The 24,985-nt window shown below is 31.3% G+C and overlaps 2 protein-coding genes and 1 long non-coding RNA gene across 4 annotated transcripts; 2 read left to right on the forward strand and 1 right to left on the reverse strand.

Moving 5' to 3' along the window:
- Positions 1-7,949: 7,949 nt before the first annotated feature.
- Positions 7,950-10,307, reverse strand: LOC130813815 (uncharacterized). Its single transcript, XR_009042235.1, has 3 exons — positions 10,127-10,307; positions 9,170-9,228; positions 7,950-8,285 (listed from the first exon to the last, which is right to left on the reverse strand). It is a non-coding gene; the product is annotated as an uncharacterized LOC130813815 (long non-coding RNA).
- Positions 10,308-12,345: 2,038 nt separating this feature from the next.
- LOC130813816 (ubiquitin-conjugating enzyme E2 34-like) lies at positions 12,346-19,454 on the forward strand. Of its 2 annotated transcripts, none has more exons than XM_057679706.1 (10): positions 12,346-12,573; positions 14,684-14,782; positions 15,640-15,694; positions 16,380-16,418; positions 16,559-16,622; positions 16,721-16,782; positions 16,885-16,924; positions 17,456-17,483; positions 17,712-17,803; positions 19,020-19,454. In XM_057679706.1, exons 2-10 carry the CDS (start codon positions 14,726-14,728, stop codon positions 19,291-19,293), a joined length of 711 nt encoding a protein of 236 aa, XP_057535689.1. In that variant the 5' UTR covers positions 12,346-12,573; positions 14,684-14,725; the 3' UTR covers positions 19,294-19,454. The 2 variants fall into 2 exon arrangements, with proteins under 2 accessions (XP_057535689.1, XP_057535690.1); XM_057679707.1 differs by lacking the exon at positions 12,346-12,573 and adding an exon at positions 12,624-12,647.
- Positions 19,455-21,372: 1,918 nt separating this feature from the next.
- On the forward strand, positions 21,373-23,699 carry LOC130813817 (peamaclein-like). Its single transcript, XM_057679708.1, has 2 exons — positions 21,373-21,653; positions 23,090-23,699. Exons 1-2 carry the CDS (start codon positions 21,533-21,535, stop codon positions 23,272-23,274), a joined length of 306 nt encoding a protein of 101 aa, XP_057535691.1. The 5' UTR covers positions 21,373-21,532; the 3' UTR covers positions 23,275-23,699.
- The last annotated feature ends 1,286 nt before the right edge of the window (positions 23,700-24,985 follow it).

Below are 24,985 nucleotides of genomic sequence, written 5' to 3' on the forward strand. Positions count from 1 at the left end.
CTTTACGAATTGATATACTTTTGAGGAATTGTATACTATCACATGATTTGTATGGGGTGTTAAAATAGGTCTTGAATCACAAAGTTTGCACAAACAGGTTACTATTAGTCCAATTACGCAAGAGTTGCTTTCACGTGTTATTACGTCTCTTTATCTTTCTCAAGTCGGGGACTCTTTTGGCCGCGCTCTCCTTTATGGGTATGAATTGCCGCCATATTTCCCTCCTCAGAACCTAGCCTTAGTTTTCTAAGATCGGGATATACTGGGTAGAATGATGATGATGTACACGGATATGTAAGTATGTAAATAAATATTAAATATACATATAAAAAAATTGTAAAAATAGACATAACTAATGATAACAACGTGTGAATAACAACGTGTGATTGTGATAAAATTATTAAAAGTAAAGATATTAAAAAATTATCATTATTTGAATGAAATCAATTTATATAGAAAACAATTAGTTTTATTGGTGAGATTTACTTGATGTAAGATACTCCTATTATTAGAAAGTATTTTAAATTAAGCTTACAAGAGATGCTTTCTTTTCTAAGGTTGAATAATTAAGAAATATATTGTACAACTATCTAATAAAAATTTAGTAGCATTAAGAGAAATTTTGGTTGAATAGAAAATCATTAATTTCTATATTTTTATAAGGTTGGATATTGTACAACTATTACACATGAAAAAATTGATTAAAAAATTAAAATAATGTACTTGAATTAATTATATATCCAATCTCCAATTAAAAAAATTATAAATAATGACAAAAGATTAAAAAAAAGGCTAGAAAATGAAAAAAAAATAGTACTTCATGTTACAATAATGGAAAAATATATTCAATTATGACAAATTTTCCTATTTTCTATTAAAGACAATTTTAAATTAATTTGTAACAGAAGCTTTATAAGAGAGCAAATTTATTATATAGTCATACATTAGTACCTATTTATTAAAACAACTAAATAATAAGTAGCCAAATGATTTTTTTTAAATTATCGTATATTATGAGGCTGTGATTTGAAATTTTATAACTTTTTTACTATATGGTATGATATTGAGCTCACCCTTTTATATAAAACCTTACTAAGTAACTTGTTTGTAAAGTCAAATAGAGTAACAATGATGTTATTCTAATTATTAGGTACTAATCGTTTTATGAGTGTAGGAGGTTCTAAAACTATCATATGCTTTAATTTAAATATATGTTATAGAAAATTTAAATAACTAATTTTTCTATGATAAAATTAATTTATTTCGTATTAGTGATTCACATTGCAATATCTGCGAAACAAATTAAAATATGAGTGCCGCATCTGCAACATGTTACCATCACCATAATTGCAAGTCCCAAAATCGCAAAGATAATTGTGGTTATTTTTCTCTGTTATGAATGGTGTGACTTGAATGCACATTTATGTGTGCATTTATGTGGTGACTTATGGGATGGAATCCTAGGAATGTCATAAAAGGGTGTACTAAGTTTAGTTTGTGGTTTATGATATGATTAAAGTTTGGATTAATGAGGTAATAAAATGTGAGTTATCATGGGAGTTATGGGACTTAATGAAGAAGTGCTAAGGTTTAATTCAAGATGCTCTACTAAGCAAAGTCGAGCAAAACTGTCAAAAGCTTTATGAAGTGCCGCTCGACCGAACGAGCCCATGTTTTTGGTCGAGCGATGTCTCTGATCCTCCTAAGATGCTGTTTTTGACTCTTCAAGTGTTTGGGTTGTTTCATTATCATTTATTCATAACTTTAATGTACTTAATATTATTTAATGTGATCTCTCCTATAAATAGAGAGCTCTCATACACACATCAAACACTACCCCTAAGCCAAACACATAGCCTTTGTTTTATCTCTTACTCAATTGTAATACTTCATTTGTAAGAGTGTTTTACTCCATTGAGATAATACAAACAAGAAACTACACACCACGGAGCATGTAGTCATCAATGGGTGAACCTCCTTAAATTATTGTGTCAATTCTTGCAAATTCTATTTTATCAAACACTTGTTAATTCTGAAAATATTATCGTTCATCAAAATTCTTAACATCATATCGATCTTAGCAAAATTATTTCATTCTCTATTGTCAGGACTAACTATATATCTAGTCGGTTTTTCATCTTACATGGCAACAAATGAGAGTCCAAATATACTACTGTGTTTGGATGCTCGTATAACGTAAGAACTACCTTTCTTCAGTAATAAGGCCACTTTTGATCATCAGTTGCATGGCCTTTTTGACCAAATGTTCGACTATCACGGCCTGTAAACAATTTTCTTGTTAACATTTTTCTTTCATGATAGATGTTTAGTTGATTCTTGTTTACATCTTTCTTTCCTGCGTGATTGCAACTGCACAATAGGGAAACTTATGTATGAGGTTCAACTGAAGGAAAAATTTAAGTTGATACGGTTGATCCTGTAATATATTATACACAAACAGCTGGTCTTGGACAAGACTGCCTTATAATGAGACCGTCAATTGTTAAATATAAAATAACGCTTTTAGATTGTTAAATCTAAAGTAACCCTTTTAGATTGTTAAATGGTTTATATGAATAAAACTTGAAGAAATTATAAGCACCACTATGAGATTACAAGTCTTTGCAACCTAATATAAATTTCTAGGAATTGAAATTACAATGAATTTAATTAACTTAAAATAAATAAATAACCTTAAACTAAAGATACTTTAAGACAATACTGTCTACGGAAACCTGATACCAAACCGAGGCACTATCTAGTTTTCCTAAAAACGTTATTCCGCTTACGTGGTGAAGGTTTAAAACCTGGAATACACTTTTGAGATACAAGGGTTTGCAATTTATAAGCACTATGTAATTAAGCTTTGTGAAATATTAGAGATTATATTGAGCAATCTTAGAAATAGAATGAAAAAAAGTGATTAATTTCCTTCACACTAAATAACTTGTAGAGAATTTAATATGGGGAGGTTGAGAAGAATAATATTATAATCACTTAAAATAATTAAGAAAATTGCACTTATAATAATAGGATATCTCACGTAAGAGATATTGAATCTATATATATATATATATATATATATATATATATATATATATATATATATATATATATATATATATATATATATATATATATATATATATATATATATATATATATATATATATATATATATATACATATATATATATATATAATGGCGGAATTAACTACCCATGATTCCATTATTTACTCAATTTTCTATTTTTTAGGAAATAAAATAGAAAGTTAATTTTAGGTTATAAGTTCTAAAAATAACCACCACATTTCAATTAAATCAAGCTAAAATTCAGCCGTTTAATATTAATGCCCAAGAAAATAGCTATTGATACAACTGATTTGGAAAAATTCAAGCCCAACCACAAATTAATGCTAAAATCAATTCAGCCACTAATTGGGCCAGCTCCAGCAGCCCACGAAGCTTTCTTCAAGCCCTACTAGCTGCTGGCTTCTATTGAAGCTTTTGGGCTTCAATTTTCGGCGCACTTTATTCCTTTCCAATATTTAGCACTATTTTCTTATTTCTTTTTTGGACACGGATTTTTAGCCTCTTGTCCTTAATTATAAAATTAATATTTTATAATTTTCTTTGCCCTACTATTCCCATAGTATTTGCCAATAATTTTCATGGAATTAAACCTTAGTATAATTAGCACTTATAATTATACTTAAACTTTTATACCTTTTATACTCTAAATTATCCAACATCAATTCGGGCCAGCCCAATTCGCACGTGTAACAACCTGAGCATTCTTTTCATTTTCTAGACATTTTTCAATTTTGGTTTTAAAGATATCAATTTTGACCTTAAATGTATCAATTTTCAAAATTGATAACTTTAAGGTCAAAATTGATAAATGCCCGGAAAATTAAAATGTTGTTACACGCGTGAATTGGGCCGACCCAAATTGAAGGTGTCATAATGAGACCGTCTCGTCCAAGTTTACACAAAAACTTGGGTGAGACTGTCTCACTTGTGAAACGCTTCTTATTGGGTCAGTCCAATTGTATATATTTTTTTACCAATTTCACAAATTAATATGTCAATTTCAAGAGTTAAAAGACCAATTGACATTTTAAGTCATGAAATTTGACAGTTTTAAGACTTAAAAGATCAATTTCAATACTTAAAAAACCAATTTTAAGATTTCACAGACTAATTACAGGACATTAAATTTTCATTTCAACTTGAAAATATGATGACAAATATTAAAGTAGATATTAATGTAGATATTAATGTTTGTCATCATATTTTAAAGTTAAAATGAGAATTTAATGTCTACAAATTTAATGTTTGTCATCATATTTTAAATGAGGGGTGTGAATTTACAGGAGAGTAATTATATATTATATATTCATCACGATTCACGCCCCTCATCAAAAACTAACTCAATCAAAAACTTAAACTGATAGTTGACGTTGAGATATTATAATTCGAATAGATTTTGACAAATGTCTCAAATTCTGAATTGAAACTTTTTCTACCAACATTAAATTGTGTATCTTACATAAAAAGTAAGCAATCTATTAAAAGAACTAACACAACAAAATTGTGGTATTACACTCGGATTATTGTAAGATAAGACTGTTTCTTGGAGATCCTGCAAAATTTCTAGATTTACAATGAACTAAAAGCCGTTCATACCAAAATTATAGAAAAAGAAAAAAATAAATACTATCCCTAATCTACAAAACTTTATGGGGACTTGAAAAAACCACATAATTGTTGAAAAGTAACTCAGATGTGATCTCATATCGAAAAACTAAAGAAGTTGACTATATATGTTTTATGGGCTATTCCTCTTATTACCAATTGGTTATAAGATGGAGCCTCATTAGATTTGTGCGCAGTTAATTTTCTCTTATACATACTTTGTTGTGTACAAGCCCAATAACAAATTTATCATTAACATAGAAACAAGCTATCTAAGGAAACTATGAAGCACCCTAACTCTTTTGAACATATTGAAACCAGAATTTTACTTGTTCTGTGTGGGATTGGATCTGCTGGGAGGTATCCTTCTAAAGCTGGAGTCCACCTTCTTGAAGGGATTCTTCTTATGTGATCCCAAATGTTTCAAGGATTGTGATGAGCCACCAAGTGTTCTTGCTTCAAATCCACTCGACCAAGATAACAATAGTAGTGTAAGAACAAGTACAACAAGGGTTTTGCAATAGTCCTTCATGGTCATAGTGTTTTCTTCTTGTGTTTAGTATCACTAGAAACAAAGGTAGATATTTCAAATGGTCTTTAAGTTAGTTGTAGGGTAAAGGGTATGTTTGTCAAACCACTATTGGTTGAAATCTTTAATTGGTTTGTTCAGTTGAAAAAATTAGTTGATTTGCTAGCTATTAAGTCAATTTTTTAAGCCAACAGTTATGGAATTAGTTATGAGATATTTGTTAGAAAAAGCTAAACCATACACTTTTTCTAACAATTTTGTAAAATTAAGCTGGACTTTTTGTCAATGCTAGTATATAATAAAGGGACACGAATTGCTCACTCTTTATAAGCTAAGGAGATACCATCCCAAAATCATGTGGCAATAAAAGGAAGGGCTCCAATAACTCATAAAGTATACATACCATCTTTAATTCATCGAAATAGAATAAATCATTCCAATAAATTTGACCAATAAAAAGTTAAAAGTCAAAAACCAAATACACATATTCATAAGCTAGTAAAAGCTATTCTTGGTATGACAATGATCTTGTGTTAGGGATCTAAAGCAAGTGGGATCATGTGCTACTTAGTTTGACTATGTGCATGTTTTTGGTAAGACCATTGTAATAACTACTATAACTAAATACTATTGCTACAAACTTGCAAAGGTAGTCATGTGATTTGTCACGTGATTTTCTTAGTTTAGTTTTCTTGGAATCCTAAAAGTGATTATTATATTAGAAAAATGCTTCTTTCTTTTCTGATAATCTTGGTTTATTGTAATTTTTAATGTCTTAAACTTTCAGACTTCAGAATCAGAACACTGTATATAACTTTGCTTTGAGTAGTATTCAACTTCTCAACCTTACAGCTGTATCAACAAAATTGGATTAATTAAGTACCGTTTTCTAGAAAGCTTTATTCATCTCTTTTCTAAACCTACTCTATCTTATATTATATTCTTAATTTATAAGTTATAACATAATAATTATGTGAGATTATAATTAATTCATCTCAATACAAAGATTATTAATATCAACTTATTATAATTTTTAATTATATACATGATATATTAAAGATATAGAGTAATACTCCCTCTGTTCTTTTAAGTTCTTCCACCTTACTATAACGAGTAGTTTTATAAGTTCTTCCACTTTAGAATACTTTCTACTTTTGGAAAGTTTTTATCCCACTTTTACCCCTTAAAACCCTCATTTTTCTTTTAATTTACCCCTTTTCTTTTATTTATAATTATTTTCTCTCTCATACTTTCAATACAATCATTACTTCACACTACTATTTAATTAAAATAATACCCACTACAACCTCATATTTCCAATACAATCATTACTTCACACTACTATTTAATTAAAATAATACTCACTACAACCTAAAGATTCTATCTTCCTTAATATGTGTGAATAACTCAAAGTGGAAGATAAAAAAAGAAGGGAGAGAGTAATATAATTAATGTATTGGCAAATATGCAAGCCAATGTTGTTAAACCAAAATTGAGATTTTAATAACTATATTCATGGATTTTAATAAAGACCACTTTTACTTTGCCTATAGAAAGATGTCATTTAAATTGTGCAATGCTTCGGCTATATTTCAATAATATATAGAAGTATGAAAATATATATAAATAATTCCTCTTCTCCCTATATAATGTTAAGAAATCAGCTCAATCAAAAACTTAAACTAACGATTAAAGTTCTAATTATGTTACATATTCTTACACGCCCTCTCACACAAGAATCTTTTCGCTAGAAGTGTAGATGTAATACAGGCTTCACTCAAACCTAGAGGAAATATTCTACTTGAGCTTGAGGGATGATTGAGATTCAAAACAATAACCTCTTATCACACTAACTTCTAATATGTTATATACTCTAACATAAAACAACAACTTTGATCATCATAGCGTAATTTTGGAGAAGTATTGTGTCAATACCAAAAATTCTACTTTATGTTGATCTGAAAGAAGTATTATATTATGTTTAGGGCTGTAAATGTGGTCAGAAACCTGTTTTACCGACTTGTTACCGACCGATACCGAACCCGTTTTTGACCGAATACAAGTGACCAGATACCGACCGCTAACGAACCCGAATGGTGACCGAAACCGTTTCCGACCTGTTTTACACATACCGAAACCGACCGGTACCGAACCTGTTTTAAACCGAAAACCGTTTTCGACCTGTTTTTATCATACCGTGACCGACCGATACCGAACCTGTTTTCAGACCGAAACCTGTTTTCGACCCGCTTAATACCCGTTTTAACCGACCGTTTTTGACCGAATCTATATTGTACCGAACCTGTATTATACCGAACCTAGAACCTGTTTTGTACCGAACCTGTTTTGTACCGAACCTGTTTTGGACCGAACTTATCTACATAATTCTTCTAAGTTGTCAAAATATAATAAAATTTTATATAAAATAATTAAATTAAACTTAATTATATTATTTCTATATGATGAAAATTAAATTAAATATAAATTTTTATAAAATAAATATATAAATTATAAGTTAATATATATTAACTCAGTAATTTAGTAAAGCCTTTTTCTTTTCTAAAAAATTAAGTATAAATTTTACAAAACTCAGAAATTGCAAAATTGCATAAACATAGTTCATACTTTGCAACCAATATAAGTACCAAGTTCAGGTTAATTTGCTGACTAATTAATACTGTATTAAAATCAACATATAACAATATAAACCAATACAAAATATTAACCTATGAAATTGATAAACCACTTTCATTTCATTTAATAGTTTAGACGAAATTTAAAATAGATCCATTACATTTTTTCCCTACCAATAATATAAACATCAATAATCCTAACTACACAAAAAGTCTTTTCCAAATTTTAGTTATGCATAAGAAATTGCAAAAGTATAACTCATTTCATCATTTTTCTTTAATTTTCTCAGAAGTATAACTCATTTCATCACTTTCATCTTCTTCCTCCTCTTCCATCACCACCTTAGATCTCCTGCTCCTAATCCTCAATGCGACACCGCCTTTCAATAATCTGTAAGGAACTGCTCCACTAAACTTAGTGTACCTTAAGATCATATAAAAGTAACAACTTTCAGATACTGAGTATTATGATTAAGAGCATGAGATGGAAAAACGACAGAAAGTTATAATAAATAAAATAAAATAAATATAAATTAATTATAAAATATAAATTGGGCGCTCAGATATGATAATTTGGTAAAAAACCCAATTACAAGAAAAAAATCTTCATAGAGCACTACACTTACCTGAAGCATTATCATCATGATCAGTGTTATTTTCCTCAATAACACTTAATATCTCCTTAAAAACGACTTTAAAAACATCAAGAAGATAAACAGTACATTTGAACATGAACATTCATCATACAAAATACCTGATTTTATTTGCCAACATGAACATGAATCTAGCAACTGATTTAGCAAATTAACCCAAACATTCATCATACGAACAAAAAAATAGAAAACAACCCACCTATGACATGTCTCCAAAGCAAAGCACGCTTAAATCCCAACAATTATACAATTATACAGATATCTCCAAAGCAAACAAACTAATTACAACAATTATACAGATGACACACTTAAATCCCAAAATGATGATAAACCCAATCACAATTTCCACGTAAAGCACGCTATAACCACCTATGACATGTCCAACAGCTTAATGAATGAAATTCAAAACAACAAAAATAATAATAAAACTCAATCAAGATCAAAACTTGCAAACAATTAATTAAAAAAATAAAATTTCAATTCCAATTATAACCATATAATCAACACAAAATCAATCAACTCAGGATAGAAAATTATCCGAAAATGCAGCATTTAACAATGAAATTATCCGAAAATGACAAAAAATTGTAGGAAAAAAAAAACAGGATAGAAAATCAATACTTGAATGAAAACAATTATAAAATTTGAATCTTACAGTGAAATGAGTGGAAAACTGCAGCTCCGTCCGAAGAAACAAAACCCTAACAACAAAATCTGAATAAAATGAAATCTCCATCAAAATCAAAAACTGAAATCAATAACAAAAACAAGAACATGAAACCAAGTATGAAAACAAGAATAAGAAATCAAAAATCAAAATAAAAAGTAACCAAAATAAAACCGAATGATACTAAAAAAAAAAAGCACAAAAACGCTAATAAAAAGTAACAAGAACAAGAATGAAGAATGAAGAACTAAATTAAAACAAAAACGAAGAATGAAAGCCAGAAAGAAAGCACAAAAACAAGACAAGAATGAAGAACGAAGAACTAAATGAAAGTCAAAAAAATTCATAAGAACGCAAATAAAATCAAATGAAGATTAAGAACAACCCAGATTAAGAACAAAGATTAAGAACCGCATTTTATATCTTTAGACCGAACCGAACAAAGATTAAGTATTGCAAAATTAAGAACAAAAAAACTCCCTTAAGAACCGAACAAAGATTGAGACCGAATAACTGATTTTTGGACCAAGATTAAGAACACGAAAACGAAACAAAGATTAAGAACAAAAAAACTGGAAGACTAAATCGAACAAAGATTAAACACGAAAACCAAAGATTAAACACAAAAAACAAAGATTAAATACAAAAAACCCTAAATCTAACCCTAAACGAACACATTAAACCCATAAAATTAAACACAAAAACAAATCGAACAAAAAAAAAGTGGAACAAGACTAAATCGAACACGAAAACGAAACAAAGATTAAGAACAAAAAAACTGGAAGACTAAATCGAACAAAGATTAAACACGAAAACCAAAGATTAAACACAAAAAACAAAGATTAAATACAAAAAACCCTAAATCTAACCCTAAACGAACACATTAAACCCATAAAATTAAACACAAAAACAAATCGAACAAAAAAAAAATGGAAGAAGACTTACTTGGACGGTTGGACCGGCTGGAGAGGAGTGGCGGTGGGCCGGTGGCGAACTGGCTGGAGAGGAGCGGCAGGGATTAGGCGCGGGATTTAGAGAGAGAATGAAAAAAAGGGAAGGGGTTAGGGGACGGCGCTGCTGAGTATCAGAGAATTAGGATTAAGGGTTTTTAGGTTTTTAGGGAGAGAATCAGAGAAGGCGCGGAGCAATTAGCGAAATACACTTGGGCTTATCAACGGTTTAGATTAGATCCCTTGATCTAACGGTTCATATTAGTTTTTTTTTTTTTTTTTTTTTTAATATATTAGAGTATGTTTAATCAATGGTTTAGATTAATTGATTTCAAAATGAAGGGTTATGATTTATCATGCCTTTTGCCAAGTTGACAATCCATGTATTGAGGTTGTGCACCAATGGGATAATCTTATGTGTTTTTTTTTTTTTTTACAACTAAATTTTTTTTTTAAATATGAGTAATTCATTGATTTAATGGTTTCTAAATAAACTTCTTAATTTTAATAAATAAACCTCTTTCTTTCTTATTTCTAAAATATATATATATATACTTCTAATTATGCAACTATTATTTTATTTGCCAAAAAAAAAACAATGTTATAATGTTATTGGTATTTATATAATTCTATATTGAAATTGAAAAGTCTATAAATTACACCCAAAAAGATAATCGTTAGAATAATTCACGAGTTGATTTATCAAATAGAAATAATTAACATGATATGATCAAATATATTAATTAATTATAATCGATTTATCAAGTTGAAAAATTAGACTTATGATCAAATAAATTAATTAACTTAAATCGAGTTGATTAGTTTTCGAAAACCTCATTTAAAATCAAACATATCAACGTAGATGGATTTACATGTTAACTTGTCATGATTGACTTAGATAGGACGAAATAGAATGAAAAACCAATCAATTAACTTAGATCGCTGGCAGCTAGATTGATTAGATAGATTGATCACATTAGCTTAAAATAACACACCCATGGGCTAACAAGGGTCAAGTCGATCAATTAACATGTTATGATCTATTAATTAACTTAGACGGAGTTGATTAGTTGAATTTGATGTCATAAAACTCATAACCTAACGACATCTATAAAACTTGATGTGAGGTTCCACCTTCTATATATCATTCCCATCATGGATAAACGCATGATCAATGACATTATGAGGCAACACGATGCGATTTTTTACCAAATTGGAACAGAATAATTGGAACATAATTGAACTGAATTAAATCATGGTTTAAATGAATTGAACTGAACCGATATCAACCAAATTAACCGGAATATCGGTTTAACTGAATTGAACCGAACCGATACCAACCAAAACTGAACTGAACAGAACTGAATCCCGGTTCAACTAAATTGAACTGAACCGATACCGACCAAAACCGACCGATTGTGACCGACCGATTCAGACCCGCATATCGATTGTGACCGACCGATTACCGATTTTGACCGCCCGGTTATGATCTGTATACCGATTACGACCTGCAAAAAACCGTTTTTGACCGACCGAATGTGACCTGTTTCCGGTAATGACCGGACCGATAAATACCGGACCCATACCGACCGACACCCGCCAAGGAAAAAAACCGGATTCGACCGGATACCGAATAAACCGACCGATACCGACCGGTACCGAAAGACTTATACGACCTGCTTTTGACCGACCGTTTTTTACCGAACCTGTTTTTGACCGACCTGTTTCCGACCTTTTAACCCGTTTTTACAGCCCTAATTATGTTACTAGAATATATGGTCTTAATCATGTTGTGTCTGATTGAATCTTATTTTATTTGGAGCAAATATCTAAAAAATATAATCTCAAGAAATAAAAACAATTTAATATGTAATTATAGTCATATACTTTCTCTGTTCTAAAATACTCGCTATATAATGGTTTTTGACACTATTTATCGTTCAAGCTTATTTTATATATTACAGCTAATGTGTAAGAAAAAATATAGTCAAATGGGATCTAATTTGAATCGTTTAATCGCATATTTTCAATAATATTAACTCTTTATAATTTTTAAGTGTGTATATTTTAATATATTGATGACTAAAATAACACATTAGATTATGTAAAAAGTCAAATATAGCAAGTAGAGTGAAACGGATATAGTTTGGTATCACCCTTAGTTATGAAAATTAAACGGAGTGGAACAGAAATAAAGGGACGAGACGACATTACGACAACAGCCCGAGTCGGTCAAAGTTGCCAACTTGACACTGAAATTAACGAATCATTCTCAAAATATTCTGGTCCGGTTAACCCCATAGGTGAAGAAGAAACAGGATCATCACATGGATTTTCATTTTTACAATTAATGAAGAGAACACAAATTTTAGGAGATTAGATTTGAGGCGTTAATTCTACTTCGATCTCCTCTTTGTTCACACCATCATCACTGTATTTAAGGTATTTAACCCTATTTCTTCATCTTCTCCCTCGTTTTCTCTCCCCCTTTTCGACTTTAATTCGCAATTTTTAGGGTTTGCTTTTCCTTTATTTTTACGCTTCATGGCATTATGATCCCATTTGTAGATTCTTGTCTCTTGTTACTTGTAAAGTGTTTGTGATTGTTAATTGATTGAACTATTACATGTTCTGTGTTTTTTTTTAATCGAATTTACTGGTGATTCGATTAATTAGATCTTATTTTTTTTTTCTTTAATTTGTTTTTCTCGCTCAAAATTGAAGGGTGGTTGATTGTTGCTGCTTGTTGGTATGTATATTTTGTAGTTAGGCGTTTATAGGGTAAAGTTGGAGGTTTTCGTAGTGAATTGAGGTTAAGGACGGATAATGGAAGGCCAAGAGATGATAATGACTGAAATCCGAGGCTAATTAATGAGGTTTTTGTTTCCGGAAATAAGGAGGACGAAATTAGGGCTAGGATTAGGGGTTTTCTTGTGTTGGCGCTTGGTGGTTGAGGATGAGATTCTAAAAATTGAATCTTTTGGGTAGTTGTAGTTGAAGGCCGAAATTTGGGGATTTTTTGTTGAATGCCGTGAATTGGTTTAGTACTTGGTGAATTTTGATGGATGGATTAGGGTTTTCGGACTTGAGAGGAAGTGGAAGAATTAGTGATAGGAGAATGGATGAGGGATAGGTAACTCAAAATCAAATACCATACAGAAACGCAACTGAACAAGTACAACTTTAAGGTTCCTAAGAATACAATTAAAACCGTACGGTTGTTAAGCAAATTTCTATTTTCTCGTGATCATCAATCTTTCAAAAGATACTATATTATCCATAGTTGACAATCCGCATGGAATTTCTATCTTCCCAAAAATTTAGCTCCTTGTTCCTCAAGTTAAAATTTTTTTTATTACAACTATTGGTAAGCAATGTTGGATGTCCAAGGCTTGCATTTCGAGCTTCAATTCTCTTCACATGGCATTGATTTGTTTTTGGATCCATAGCACACTTTGGACGTGTCTTGGACTCTTCTTTGTATTCTTGAGCTGTTTCGGATAATGCTTATCGTGTTTAAATTCCTGATTCTACTGAGAACTACTAAACTGTGATGAGTTTGGAATATTGCTTTTCCTCCTCTTTGACATGACTTTGGCCTATGATGCTTGTGCTACTTGCTAGATCATGATAGGATCCTTTGTGATCTTCCGCTATCTTAAGATATGAGAAGTCTTAGCACCTTAGGCATCATGCACCTTTTAAAATTAAAGTTGGTGGTGTGATAACCTTTAAACTACAAAGGAGGGGATAGTGCTAAGACTGAACATTATTTATCCATGTGATTAGCTCTCTGGTGTTGCAAGTTTGTAACCTTATTGATACATGTATATAGTTAACCTCTAATATAGGAACTGAGGTCTCTTTTGTGATGTTTACTCATTTCATATAGTTTCCTTCATAGGTTTATTCACTGTTCACTGTTACTTATATTCTCACTCACATTTTAAAACGCTTGAGATCTATTCAGCTGCACACTGCTATATAGGCATGTCTAGTACTACCACCACATATAGTGCAAGAGCTATATTAAAGTCACAAATGAATATACATCTAAGTCCAACATACTAGTCTCCACCCTCCACACTTTTATTTAAGCATCCTTGATTTCATTTTTTTTCTTAGTCACTGCTTTATGTTTTTCAAATTCTGCTTCTGTAATTCTTTTGGGTCTTAATTTTACTTCTTTGCTATTTTCCTACCAACTCGCCAAATTTTGTGATTCTCTTAGAATAAGTTATCTTGTGATAAAGATTGATTTGAAAATGAAGGTGAAGATAACATGTTTGAACCTTGTGTAAATGAAAGCCACTTAATAGCATCGGTGTAATTATATGTTTCCATTATCGTATTCAACATTTGGCTTTAATATTACAAGGATAAGGTTGCACTCATTCAGTCCCTAACCCTACCTAAATGAGAGCCAAGTTGGGAGCCACTTGTTGAGATGTTGATGTGATGAAATATTGCTTGTTTACAATTGTAGGTTTGGAATTTAAGTGCTGTCTATTTTAGTTTTTGACTATTTATATGTTGCTTCCTATGATTTAAGTTTTAGCTAAAGACACGCTTGGAGTTGCTTTGAAGATCTTATATGGCTGAAAAAGCTTGTGTTAAACGTCTACAAAAGGAGTTCAGAGCTCTTTGTAAAGTATGTTATCCTCTTTGATCCTTCTTGTGTGGACAACAGTTGGTGACATTTGGATTGCTATTTTATTTTGATATTGTATAGTGTGCATCTTGCTGGATTTTGCTATCAACTATACACATGCGTGCATTGTCATTTTCTGTTACCGTTTTCTTTCTCTTTTTATCTTTTGTCAAATAGGAGTTATTTCATCATCTAAGTTTTTTCATGTAAATAATATTCATTGTCTTAAGGATTAAATTTAACTTTTAAGGAGCTAAAATTTGAATATTGAGAATTAGTAACATTAATCGACCCATGATTTTGTCATAAATTTTAAACATTTGAGTTATAGATTTTAGACTTATGCATAGCCTTACAAAGTAATGCATGTTTTCATCCTTATTTAACTAGCCGGAGTGTATTTGATATCTTAAGTACTTTCCTATGAGGTGCTTGCCATTTCTAGTGGTAGATGTTATTTTCTGGAGAGAAGCTTCCAGACTTATCCTCTCCTGTGATTGTGCTGTTTATTGAAAGCAGTATAGTTTCTCATAAAAGAGTGAATTTAAGCATCCTGTCATTGTGCCGTAATAATTCGGTTTTTACTTTTTTGTACCCTTGTACTTATCACAGAGCAATATTAGCCCAATTTACTAGCTATAATGTTATTTCAGAACTTGGTCTGCTGTTCTACACTAATACAGGAAATGATATGAAAATCTCTTGGGAGAACTTTCTTTTCATTGATGTTATTGGGAATTTTAATTAACTAATTAATAAATTTAAACCCTTGATGTATTTATGTATATTTTTGGCTTCTTTGACTGAATTATTTCTCCATACACTAAGATAGTATATAAACTTTATGTAACTTGCAGGAGCCAGTACCTAATATTGTTGCTCGCCCCTCACCAAATAACATTCTCGAATGGTGTAAGTATACTATCATGTCTTCTTTCTCTGTAGTGTACTTAATTGCATTCCTCTAATAGGGTGTGGTAATAAAGCGAATGTGTAGAAATAGTTTGTAAAAGTATAACTTTCGGGGAGGTTGAATAGCATGATAGGTTGTGATTTGTAGATTGTGTATATTATTTTTTATGTATGAAAAGATACTGTTAATTTATTTCTTATGGTAGTGAATCAACAGTTTAATTACATTCATTTCTTTTAGTAATGAATCAATCTTTTTAATTGCGCAAAAGGAAGAATAAAAATGCAACATTGGGAACCAAGATTAGTCTTTCGTGACTTGTGATCTTATTAGTCCAAACCATTGAAAAGTTCTATTGGAAGTTGGAGAATAGTGCGACCACTTTGGTTGGGACTATTTTCCTTTAGACATAGATTTTATGTCTTTGGACAACTGCACTATATTCTTTCTATATTACTTGGGGTATGGAATGAAAAGTATGTAATTAATAAAATAAATCTCAGTACAGAGGCAGCTTGTCCTTTTTCTGGTAGCTGTACTAGTGAAATTAGAGTTCAATTGATTATTCGTTTGTCTTAACTTGACTGTGTTCAAAATTTTATTTATTGAGTTAGACTTTCTGATTTGCTTTCTAGTCCCCCTTTTTAGTATGTTTCTGGTCTTTGACCTTGTTTTCGATTTCAGATTATGTATTTGAGGGAAGTGAAGGAACACCTTTTGCAGGTTTGTCCTTTTTTGTATAAACATCTTTTTCTTGAATCCCATTGTCTCATGTTTGGAACACTTTTGATTCATTCATTGCTCGTGTCATCAACATCTCTGCGAATCAAATATTCTTAATATTTTCAACCTTTTTTGTGAAGGTGGGTTTTATTATGGGAGGATCACATTTCCAGCTGAATATCCTTTTAAGCCACCATCTATCAGGTACCTGAGTTGCTTTATTTGAAAACGTCTTTTTTTTAAGTAAACTTTCATGCATAAAATTTTTTCACTTTGGCTTCTAAATCTTCCCTTATGAGCAGGATGACAACTCCTAATGGACGGTTTATGACTGATACAAAGATTTGTTTGTCTATGAGTGATTGTAAGTTTGTATTAGCCCCATTAGTGCTCTTTATTGGCTCACTTTTTTCTCATTGATTATGATTTAATCCCATTAACAGCAATTTTAATAATTTATTTGCAGTTCATCCGGAGAGTTGGAATCCAATGTGGTCAGTATCCAGGTATGAGAATGTGTATGAAAAGGTGTTATTGTCTCTATGTACAAGGACTTAGATTGACTATTGGTTGAGGTGACATATAAGTAGATTCTTAGAGGAGTCTATTGCAAATTTGACCATTTTGAAAGGCCACTATGTCTATTTCTTTTGTTCAGTAGAAATATAACATGACAGCTTCTCACATCTATGATAAAATTTGTCTAATATTATTGAAGTAGTAAAGTTCATTGAACTTGTTCAGTATATATTATCATAATTAGTATCTTTAGGTGTTATGTTTGAGCTGTCTCATTAGATCACGTGCACTTCTTATTTATGTGAAGTTGTTGCGGGTTAATCGAAAACAACCTCTTTGTTATCATTGACAAGGGTAAGGCTGTGTTCATCAGATATCCAATTCCTGTCAACGTGGGAGGTACTCGCTGGCATTGGGGTGATTGAAAATTTTTTTAGCTTCTGTATATGAAAGAAATCGACGCATTGTCTAGTTTAATTTTGTTTCAAAGCACTGACTACTCTTTCTTTTGACTGCAGCATACTTACAGGGCTACTCTCTTTTATGGTAAATTCATACTTGCTAGTTAATTAGCTTATCTTTTACTCTGAAGAAAAATCTTTTGATTCAACTAAACATGAGGTTTTGTGACCTTAGTCGTTAAATTCTGCTTTGCCATTAAAACTTTATTGTCTTTGAATCTTTTGTATCTTAATACTACACTGTTAGCTGGTTAGGTCATGCAGTAGGTATTAGTTGATAAATATCTTCACTTGACTCTCTTTTGTTTCCCAGATGGACAAAAGCCCCACTACAGGAAGTGTTTCAACAACCGTTGAGGAAAAACAACGTTTAGCAAAGGCTTCACTTGCTTTCAATTGTAAGATGTAAGTGAATGGCATTTTTTTTCGGAATGTCTTTTCCTCTTGCTTTGATGTTGCAAACTGCAAAGTGCAAACCATGTTCTTGCGCAGTCAGACCACGATTGCATTTGCCTGGCACATCTCTCATAAGTCTCTACACCCTCCGGTTGGAAGACTTGATCAAAAATATGATTGTAATTCATGACATTGCTATAATTGTTCCTTACACTTCATCAGCTTCTATTTCACATGTTTCAGCTACAAGTCTGGTATTTCTAGAAGCTCCTTGTAGGTTTTACATCTTTTGACTGTTTTATGGGGTAGGTCTAGAGTGAGGCAGGGCACCTTTTAGTGGGTCTGGTCGAGTATACTAAAGGATCGGGCCGGATTGAAGACCTGTTTGGCCCAACGTGTTGTTACATATTGAGGCAATTTGTATGGTGAAATTGAAGTTGAACTATGACAGTTTTAATACAAGGCAAATCTAGAATTATAAAGTGTCATTTTCGTTCTTGTTGCTAGTCATACAACTAGAGGCATAGGAAGATGGTAAATACCATAGTATCTTGTTCTATGGCTTGGAGTTGAATTTTCAAATTAAAACAGTAGGCAATGTTGTGATTCATTTAACGGATGGGATTAAATGTCTTCGTAAGTCACTAGGCAATGTTGTGGTTCTAATACAGACAAGGCAATGATCAGCACTTCAGCAACGGTCGACATTTAATGTTGCAGTTCCATACTGGGATTGCTGATACTGGTTGAAAGAAATTACTGTGCGACATTCCAGTTTTCCTACCCTTTAAAAGCTTGTTTGAAAATGAATTGAATTTTGTGTGTGATATGATGTCGACCCGTTAAATACCGCCCAGCCCTCTAATTTTCATTATGGGTCGACCTGTTAAATGATGGCCCTTCTAGAAAATAAACGGGCTTGACCCTTTAAAAACGAGCCTGGTTACGGGATCTTAACGGGCCTCACCCCATTGCGCCCCTCTCTGTGGTACCTCAAATGAATCACATATTCAAAGTTGCCAAAATTCTATATACATCCAGTTAAGCCATGAAATTATAGATCACACAGTGCTATTAAATGAACAGGTATAATACATGTTTTATAACTGTTTCATCTTACTTGACGAGATCATATCCGATGATTGACTTCATGTACTTATATGTGTCATTAGTTCTGTTTGGCTACTTTGTCTGATTTTATTTCTGAGACTCCGGTGCTTTCTAGTCCTAGTTTCAGGAAATTGTTTCCAGAGTACGTGGAGAAGTACAACCAGCAGCACGCTGAGCAAGCTCAGTCTCGGGTATCATCAGTGCTTGCACAAGATGAATCCTCGTCTCTCAAATCAGGGACATCCGATAATAACCAGCAAGAAACACTGGAGAAAGCAGAAGAAGGTGACAGGAGAAATAATCGTAGGCAATCAATCCCGACGTGGATGATTTTGTTGCTCTTCTCAGTATTTGGTTTAGTTATGTGTTTACCTTTTCTTGAACATTGATGATGTTAGTCTCCAATTTAGACTGTACCCAAGTGAAGTTTAATATAAATTTTATATAGATGTGCATGCAAATTGATCAAATTATACATCCAAAAAACTGCCATTCTCGCGTTTCATTGTATTTTGAATTGTGATATATCTACAATAACTTGTACAGTCAATGGGATGTTATTTTCTTTCTGATTCTTCCTCTGATCGAAATTTCGAAGCTGAGTTTGTTTTGTAAGTGTTTTGACAAATGGAAAGGCCAAAATATGTCATTTTAGAGCAACCCACAATGGTTATACAAATCTCCAAATTTCAATTTTATGTCGATTTTTGTTTTACTTTTATGCCAAGTTAAGTTTGTGTATTGGGCCAATACGATTCAAGTTTGGGTCGAATACTTCATTTTAGATTAGATTCAAGTTGATTACAATTGTGTCATTTTTAGTTTGCATTGATTTTGGGTCAGAGTTAGATAACGAGAACCTTGACTCAAGTCCATTTTATTGAGGAAAATTCTCTGAAGAAGGAAGGAATGCACCAAAATTGGGTGTAAGTATGAAATCATGTGCTGAACAATGGTCCCAAGAGTTATCAAGAATGAAATCAGTAGCCAGTTGTTATCAGACTTGAACAAGAGCAAGATAGGCAACAGCAAGCAGAACTACTTGTCTACTACAGACTTCACTGCAGCCTCAAGTCGTACCTCGGGTGACCTTAACAAGACAAGAACAGATGTTTACATAACAACTAACAACACAAGCAGAAGAAAAGGCTGGCACAATAGTCGGGGACAGATCCTATGCAACAGAGCAAGGGTTTAATGAAGGTTGATCAAAGGGCCCCCAATTTGCTGATTAATAAAAGTGTCGATATCAATGTCACATTTCGCTAACTAATTGCTAACTAATTCGTTTTTGAATTTGTGATTCGCTTAAATTTGCCAAGAATAGCTTAAAGCCGACCATAATTCAGTTTTTGCGACGGTTTTTGCGATTCGCGATTCACGAGGAGATTACCGAATTATGTGACATTGGTCGATATACATTGACCAAGGAGGAAGGAATTGATGATTCTCCAAACTATTCAATAGACACACGTAGGAAAATAAGGCTATGTTTACTTAAAAAAAAAAAAGATACATAGGAAAGTTAATTAGTAAGCAATTACAAAGGTTGTTAGAATAATAAACTTTTAACAAAATATATAAGTTTGTTAAAGGGAAAAACTATACACGAATTGTTATGAGAGACACACATTAGATATATTGGCTAAATAATTCAATTAATATAAATTAAAGAGAAAATAAGAATATGAGACTAATTAAAAGCAGCCTGTTTTGCATGAGACCGTTTTACGGTGAGACGATCTCAAAACAAAAAGCCCATAAACTAAAAGTTTCTATAATTTAACTATTTTAATCCAAGTATAAGACATATCTCATGATGAGACAGTCAATCTGTGTAGAAGAATAGGAGGGAGTATAACTAGCAAAGGGATAAATCATATTCTCTCCATAGACCATAGATTAGCATCTTCTGGAAGATTTACTACGTGGAAATGATCACATGAACCATGTATAAAAAACAAACACACAGAAACAAAAAGCACAACCAAAATGAAGTAGTACTATAGTCTATACCATGATGCATCACACCATGTGTCTATTTTGAACTACAAAGTTGAAACCACCGACAACATATCTGTAGATCTCCATAATGAAGTACGCGTTTCTATTTTTTACTTCCTTGCGTTGCATTATACTTATGAAAGTATAATGTGTTATTAATGTGCTATTTTATTCATTTATATAATGAATTATACATATTTAAAAGTTATAATAAATTAATATTATGAAAATATGCGATTAGACGATTCAAACAAGATTTTATTTGACTATATTTTTATTTACACATTAGCAGCAAAATATAAAATAAACTTAAATAATGAAAGTGCACATAAACAAAATGTAACGAGTATTTCAGAATAACAAAATATAACGAGTATTTCAGAATGAAGGAAGGACGACTCTAAAACCCACCACCCTCATTTATTTATGCTTTTTTTCGTTCTTCCCAAGAACTTACCTTGGATTTCTACATGTTTACGCGTCCTTCCCAACTATAAATATAAACCCTTAGCTTGCCCCCGGATGTCCCTTGTTCAAACCCTGAAAGGACGCTCCACTAATTTACATACGATAAGCTTCTACTACATATATTGTGTCTGTTCGAGAGAGTAGTTAGGGAAGGAAATGAAGATATCAACAGTAACAGTAGTATTGATTTGTATGGTATTATTGCCTGATTTTACTCATGCTGTTTTCTTTTCATCTCCACAGACCCCTGCTCAACAACCCGCTGCCGCTGCTGACGGTATTTATACTTTCTCTGTTCGGAGAAATACTTATTTACACTATTCATCTTTCTAGCTTATTTTAGTATGTTGTAGATGATTTAGATAAATTTAGTCAAGTTCAATCTTATTTGAATCGTCTAATCGTATGCTTTTATATCATAAACTTTTGCATAATAATTTTTCAAATAATTAAATTAACGCAATAAAAATTCAAGCATAATAAAAACATAAAACTATCTTCATACCAAAGTTTTTCTTGATTTGCTTTCACCATCTGCTCTGTTTATTCTACTTGTCACTAAAACTATTTTTACCGTTTCATATTACTTGCTACATTACAAAATAACGCTTTATTCATTCATCACCCTCTTAATTTGTGATTAATTTTGTTTGATTTGTCTCAATTTAAAGATTATAAAGTCGAATCTTGTCACTAAATTTATAAGTTAAAACATTAAAGAAGTCGAATCTTGTTTGATTCGTCTCAATGTAAAGATTATTATCATTAAATATTTATAATTTTTTATTATAAATAATTAAAAATATTAAGATCAAATTAGTGCATTAAACTACCTCTAAAAGTTTAATGGTGCCAGTCTGAGAAAGTATTAGGAAACTACACATTTATATTAAAAAACTAACTCAAAGCTTAAACTTATGGTTGAAGGCCCATAATATGTTATATACTCTAACAAGCCCCTTTTGGACTAGAGGTGTGGATACAGCACAAGCTTTCTTCATACTTGGCGCTAAATATTTCACTTTAAATGAGGTGTAATTGAGATTTGAACCCGTGACCTTTTGACACAATGATTTTGATACCATATTAAGAAACCAACTCAATCAAAAGCTTAAACTTATGGTTAAGGGCTCAGAATATTTAATATAATCTAACACTATTTAGAAGTTTGGGATCCTTTTCTCTAGAGGGACTTAAGGGTCCATTCTTCAAATAACTACACGATTGTTAGTTGATTTAACTAATTTGTTGATTTGACTAGTATGCTGATGTGCATATTTGATACAATAAAAGCTAACAAAAAAATCATATGCCAAAACACACTAAATATTAGTTAGTTCCTCTAATTCAAATCATTTATTCTAAAATTTATATAAAATAGCTTCATATCTAGTACTCTCTTCTTATAATTATTCTACACTTTCAATTTTGCTACACTTAGTCTATTCTATGAATTTGTTTTGTTTTATTTTAACCCATCATCCCTAAATCCTTATTCTCCATTCCTTTTTTTTATTTTAGTCTAATTCTAAATAAATTTACCCGTTTTATCTTTAAATATAATCTCACCGCTTTTACTCTTTCTTTTCTTTGTCTTATTTTTACTCCATTATACCCAACTATTTGTCTTATTTTGCTACGCTTGGTTTTTTGCAACGATATTATTCCATAAGTTATAAAAATGTGGTTAATAAAAATAAGAAAAATGGGCAGAATTCTGCGACGGAAAATGCAGTGTAAGGTGCAAGCTAAAAGGGAGAAATTCAAGGTGTTTTAAGTACTGCATGATGTGTTGCGGGAAGTGCAGATGTGTTCCTTCTGATACTTTTGGGAATTTGAATGAATGCCGCTGTTACAGAGACTGGAAGAGCCCTAATGGCAGGCCTAAGTGCCCTTAATTAAACTACCACTGGGCACCAACCCATTTTATTCATTTCCTACCGCCTGTTTGGCACGCATAACAACTAGCATTTAGTATTTGAGATCTATCTTGTACTTGTATTTATGTTAGGATTGTTTTGCTAGCGTCTACCATCATGAAGTATGTGTTATATTTTGTGTTCTATCTATCTTGTATCCAAATTGTTACCTAGTCACTGTTTTTGGTGCTGTATACTCTCTCTTTCCCTTTCAATTTGTGCTATAAAACTTAAATATATAAGAGTTTTTTACTCTAAAGCAAATTCAAAGTGGGGGAGAGAAAGTTATAAAAAACCACCCGACCAAAACTTTAAGTAATGGTTGAGGTTCCAAGATATGTTATATATTTATATATACTCTAATGGTATTAACTTTGCTCTGATATCATGTCAAAGAATCAATTCAAAAAGTTTAAACTAATGGTTAAAACTCCATAATATGTTATATGCTATAGCAAAATTAGTAATTTGCAAGTTCATAATAGTGGAAAGAATCTTCTCATCTACTCCTATCTAAAAGGTTTGCACAAAATAAAAAATGATCTTTAAATTAACACTAATTCTTTATTAAGGTCGACTTATCGTGAAAGGATATTAATTGAACCAATCTAAGTTTTTTTTAAAAAATTGCTTCCTGTATAAGTGTAAATTCAAATTATATTTTTTATGTTATTTTATTAATGGATTTTTTGTATGGACTCGTTTCATGGTGATATCATGAGATGATATACCCTTCGACTTTCATGGGCTGAACTTCAATTATCGTAAACGGTTTGAAAAAAATAAGACCTTTTATTAACTTTAGATAATGAAAACAAGGGATATATCATATATGAAATGTTTATGCAAAGTATTATTGAATAAATATATTGCAGATTTCATTTCAATTACGATAAGTGTTCTATTTGAACAAATTTTACACATCAAAAATTAGAGAAATTAAAGACCAAAATTAGTTAAAATCATAAGGAGATTTTAATTGAAGATTAACTATTTTGAGAAATAAAATCACGGTAAAGAAATAGATAATGAAAGAAGTGAAATTATCTTTATGTCAACGAATAATTTAAGTTGTGATAAACATATGCATTAAGCATTAATTATTATTCAGAGAATTAGATTTTATCTCAGTTGGAGCAAGTATCGCTTTTTCAAAAGATTTTAAATCGAATCTCACAGTTTACCTTAAATCCAAAAAAATATTATCAAATAAATCATAATAATTCTATTTGTAGTCTAGTTGTAAAGGATAATACTCGTACATCAAAGGTTATAATATGTTCAATTATTTGTTTTATTATTTTCGAGTAAACATTGGCCTATTATGGTGAACACTTATATTAATTTCACTCTTAAAATAATGTAAATAATTGATAAATTATGTAAATATATTATTGGTAAAGAAGTATGTGGGATATTACAAATTACGCCTAAAAACATCAAAATTAAGTCTTATATTACTTAAAACAAATATCATCTTTTAAGAAAAAACATAAAATTATTGATTGTAATATTAATTAAAAATTTGTAGTGTGACAGAGGCAATTTGTGTTAAATTAGGCTGGACTTATTGTGAATGCCAGCATATTGACGGGGGGACACAAGTGCACACACTTCATAAGCCAAGGAGATATATACCATCCCAAAACCATATGGCAATGGGAAGAAGGTCTCTAATAGCTTATAGAGT

The sequence above is a fragment of the Amaranthus tricolor genome, chromosome 5 (assembly GCF_026212465.1).
Source record: "Amaranthus tricolor cultivar Red isolate AtriRed21 chromosome 5, ASM2621246v1, whole genome shotgun sequence".
NCBI classification, from domain to species: domain Eukaryota; kingdom Viridiplantae; phylum Streptophyta; class Magnoliopsida; order Caryophyllales; family Amaranthaceae; genus Amaranthus; species Amaranthus tricolor.

Excerpts from the sequence above, each read along its gene's own strand:
- LOC130813816 (XM_057679706.1), top strand. The coding sequence starts at position 14,726 with ATGGCTGAAAAAGCTTGTGTTAAACGTCTACAAAAGGAGTTCAGAGCT. Across the intron at positions 14,783-15,639 it reads AGTTCAGAGCTCTTTGTAAA|GAGCCAGTACCTAATATTGT; the intron begins GTATGTTATCCT and ends TGTAACTTGCAG. Across the intron at positions 15,695-16,379 it reads AAATAACATTCTCGAATGGT|ATTATGTATTTGAGGGAAGT; the intron begins GTAAGTATACTA and ends TTTCGATTTCAG.
- LOC130813817 (XM_057679708.1), top strand. The coding sequence starts at position 21,533 with ATGAAGATATCAACAGTAACAGTAGTATTGATTTGTATGGTATTATTG. Across the intron at positions 21,654-23,089 it reads ACCCGCTGCCGCTGCTGACG|AATTCTGCGACGGAAAATGC; the intron begins GTATTTATACTT and ends AAAAATGGGCAG.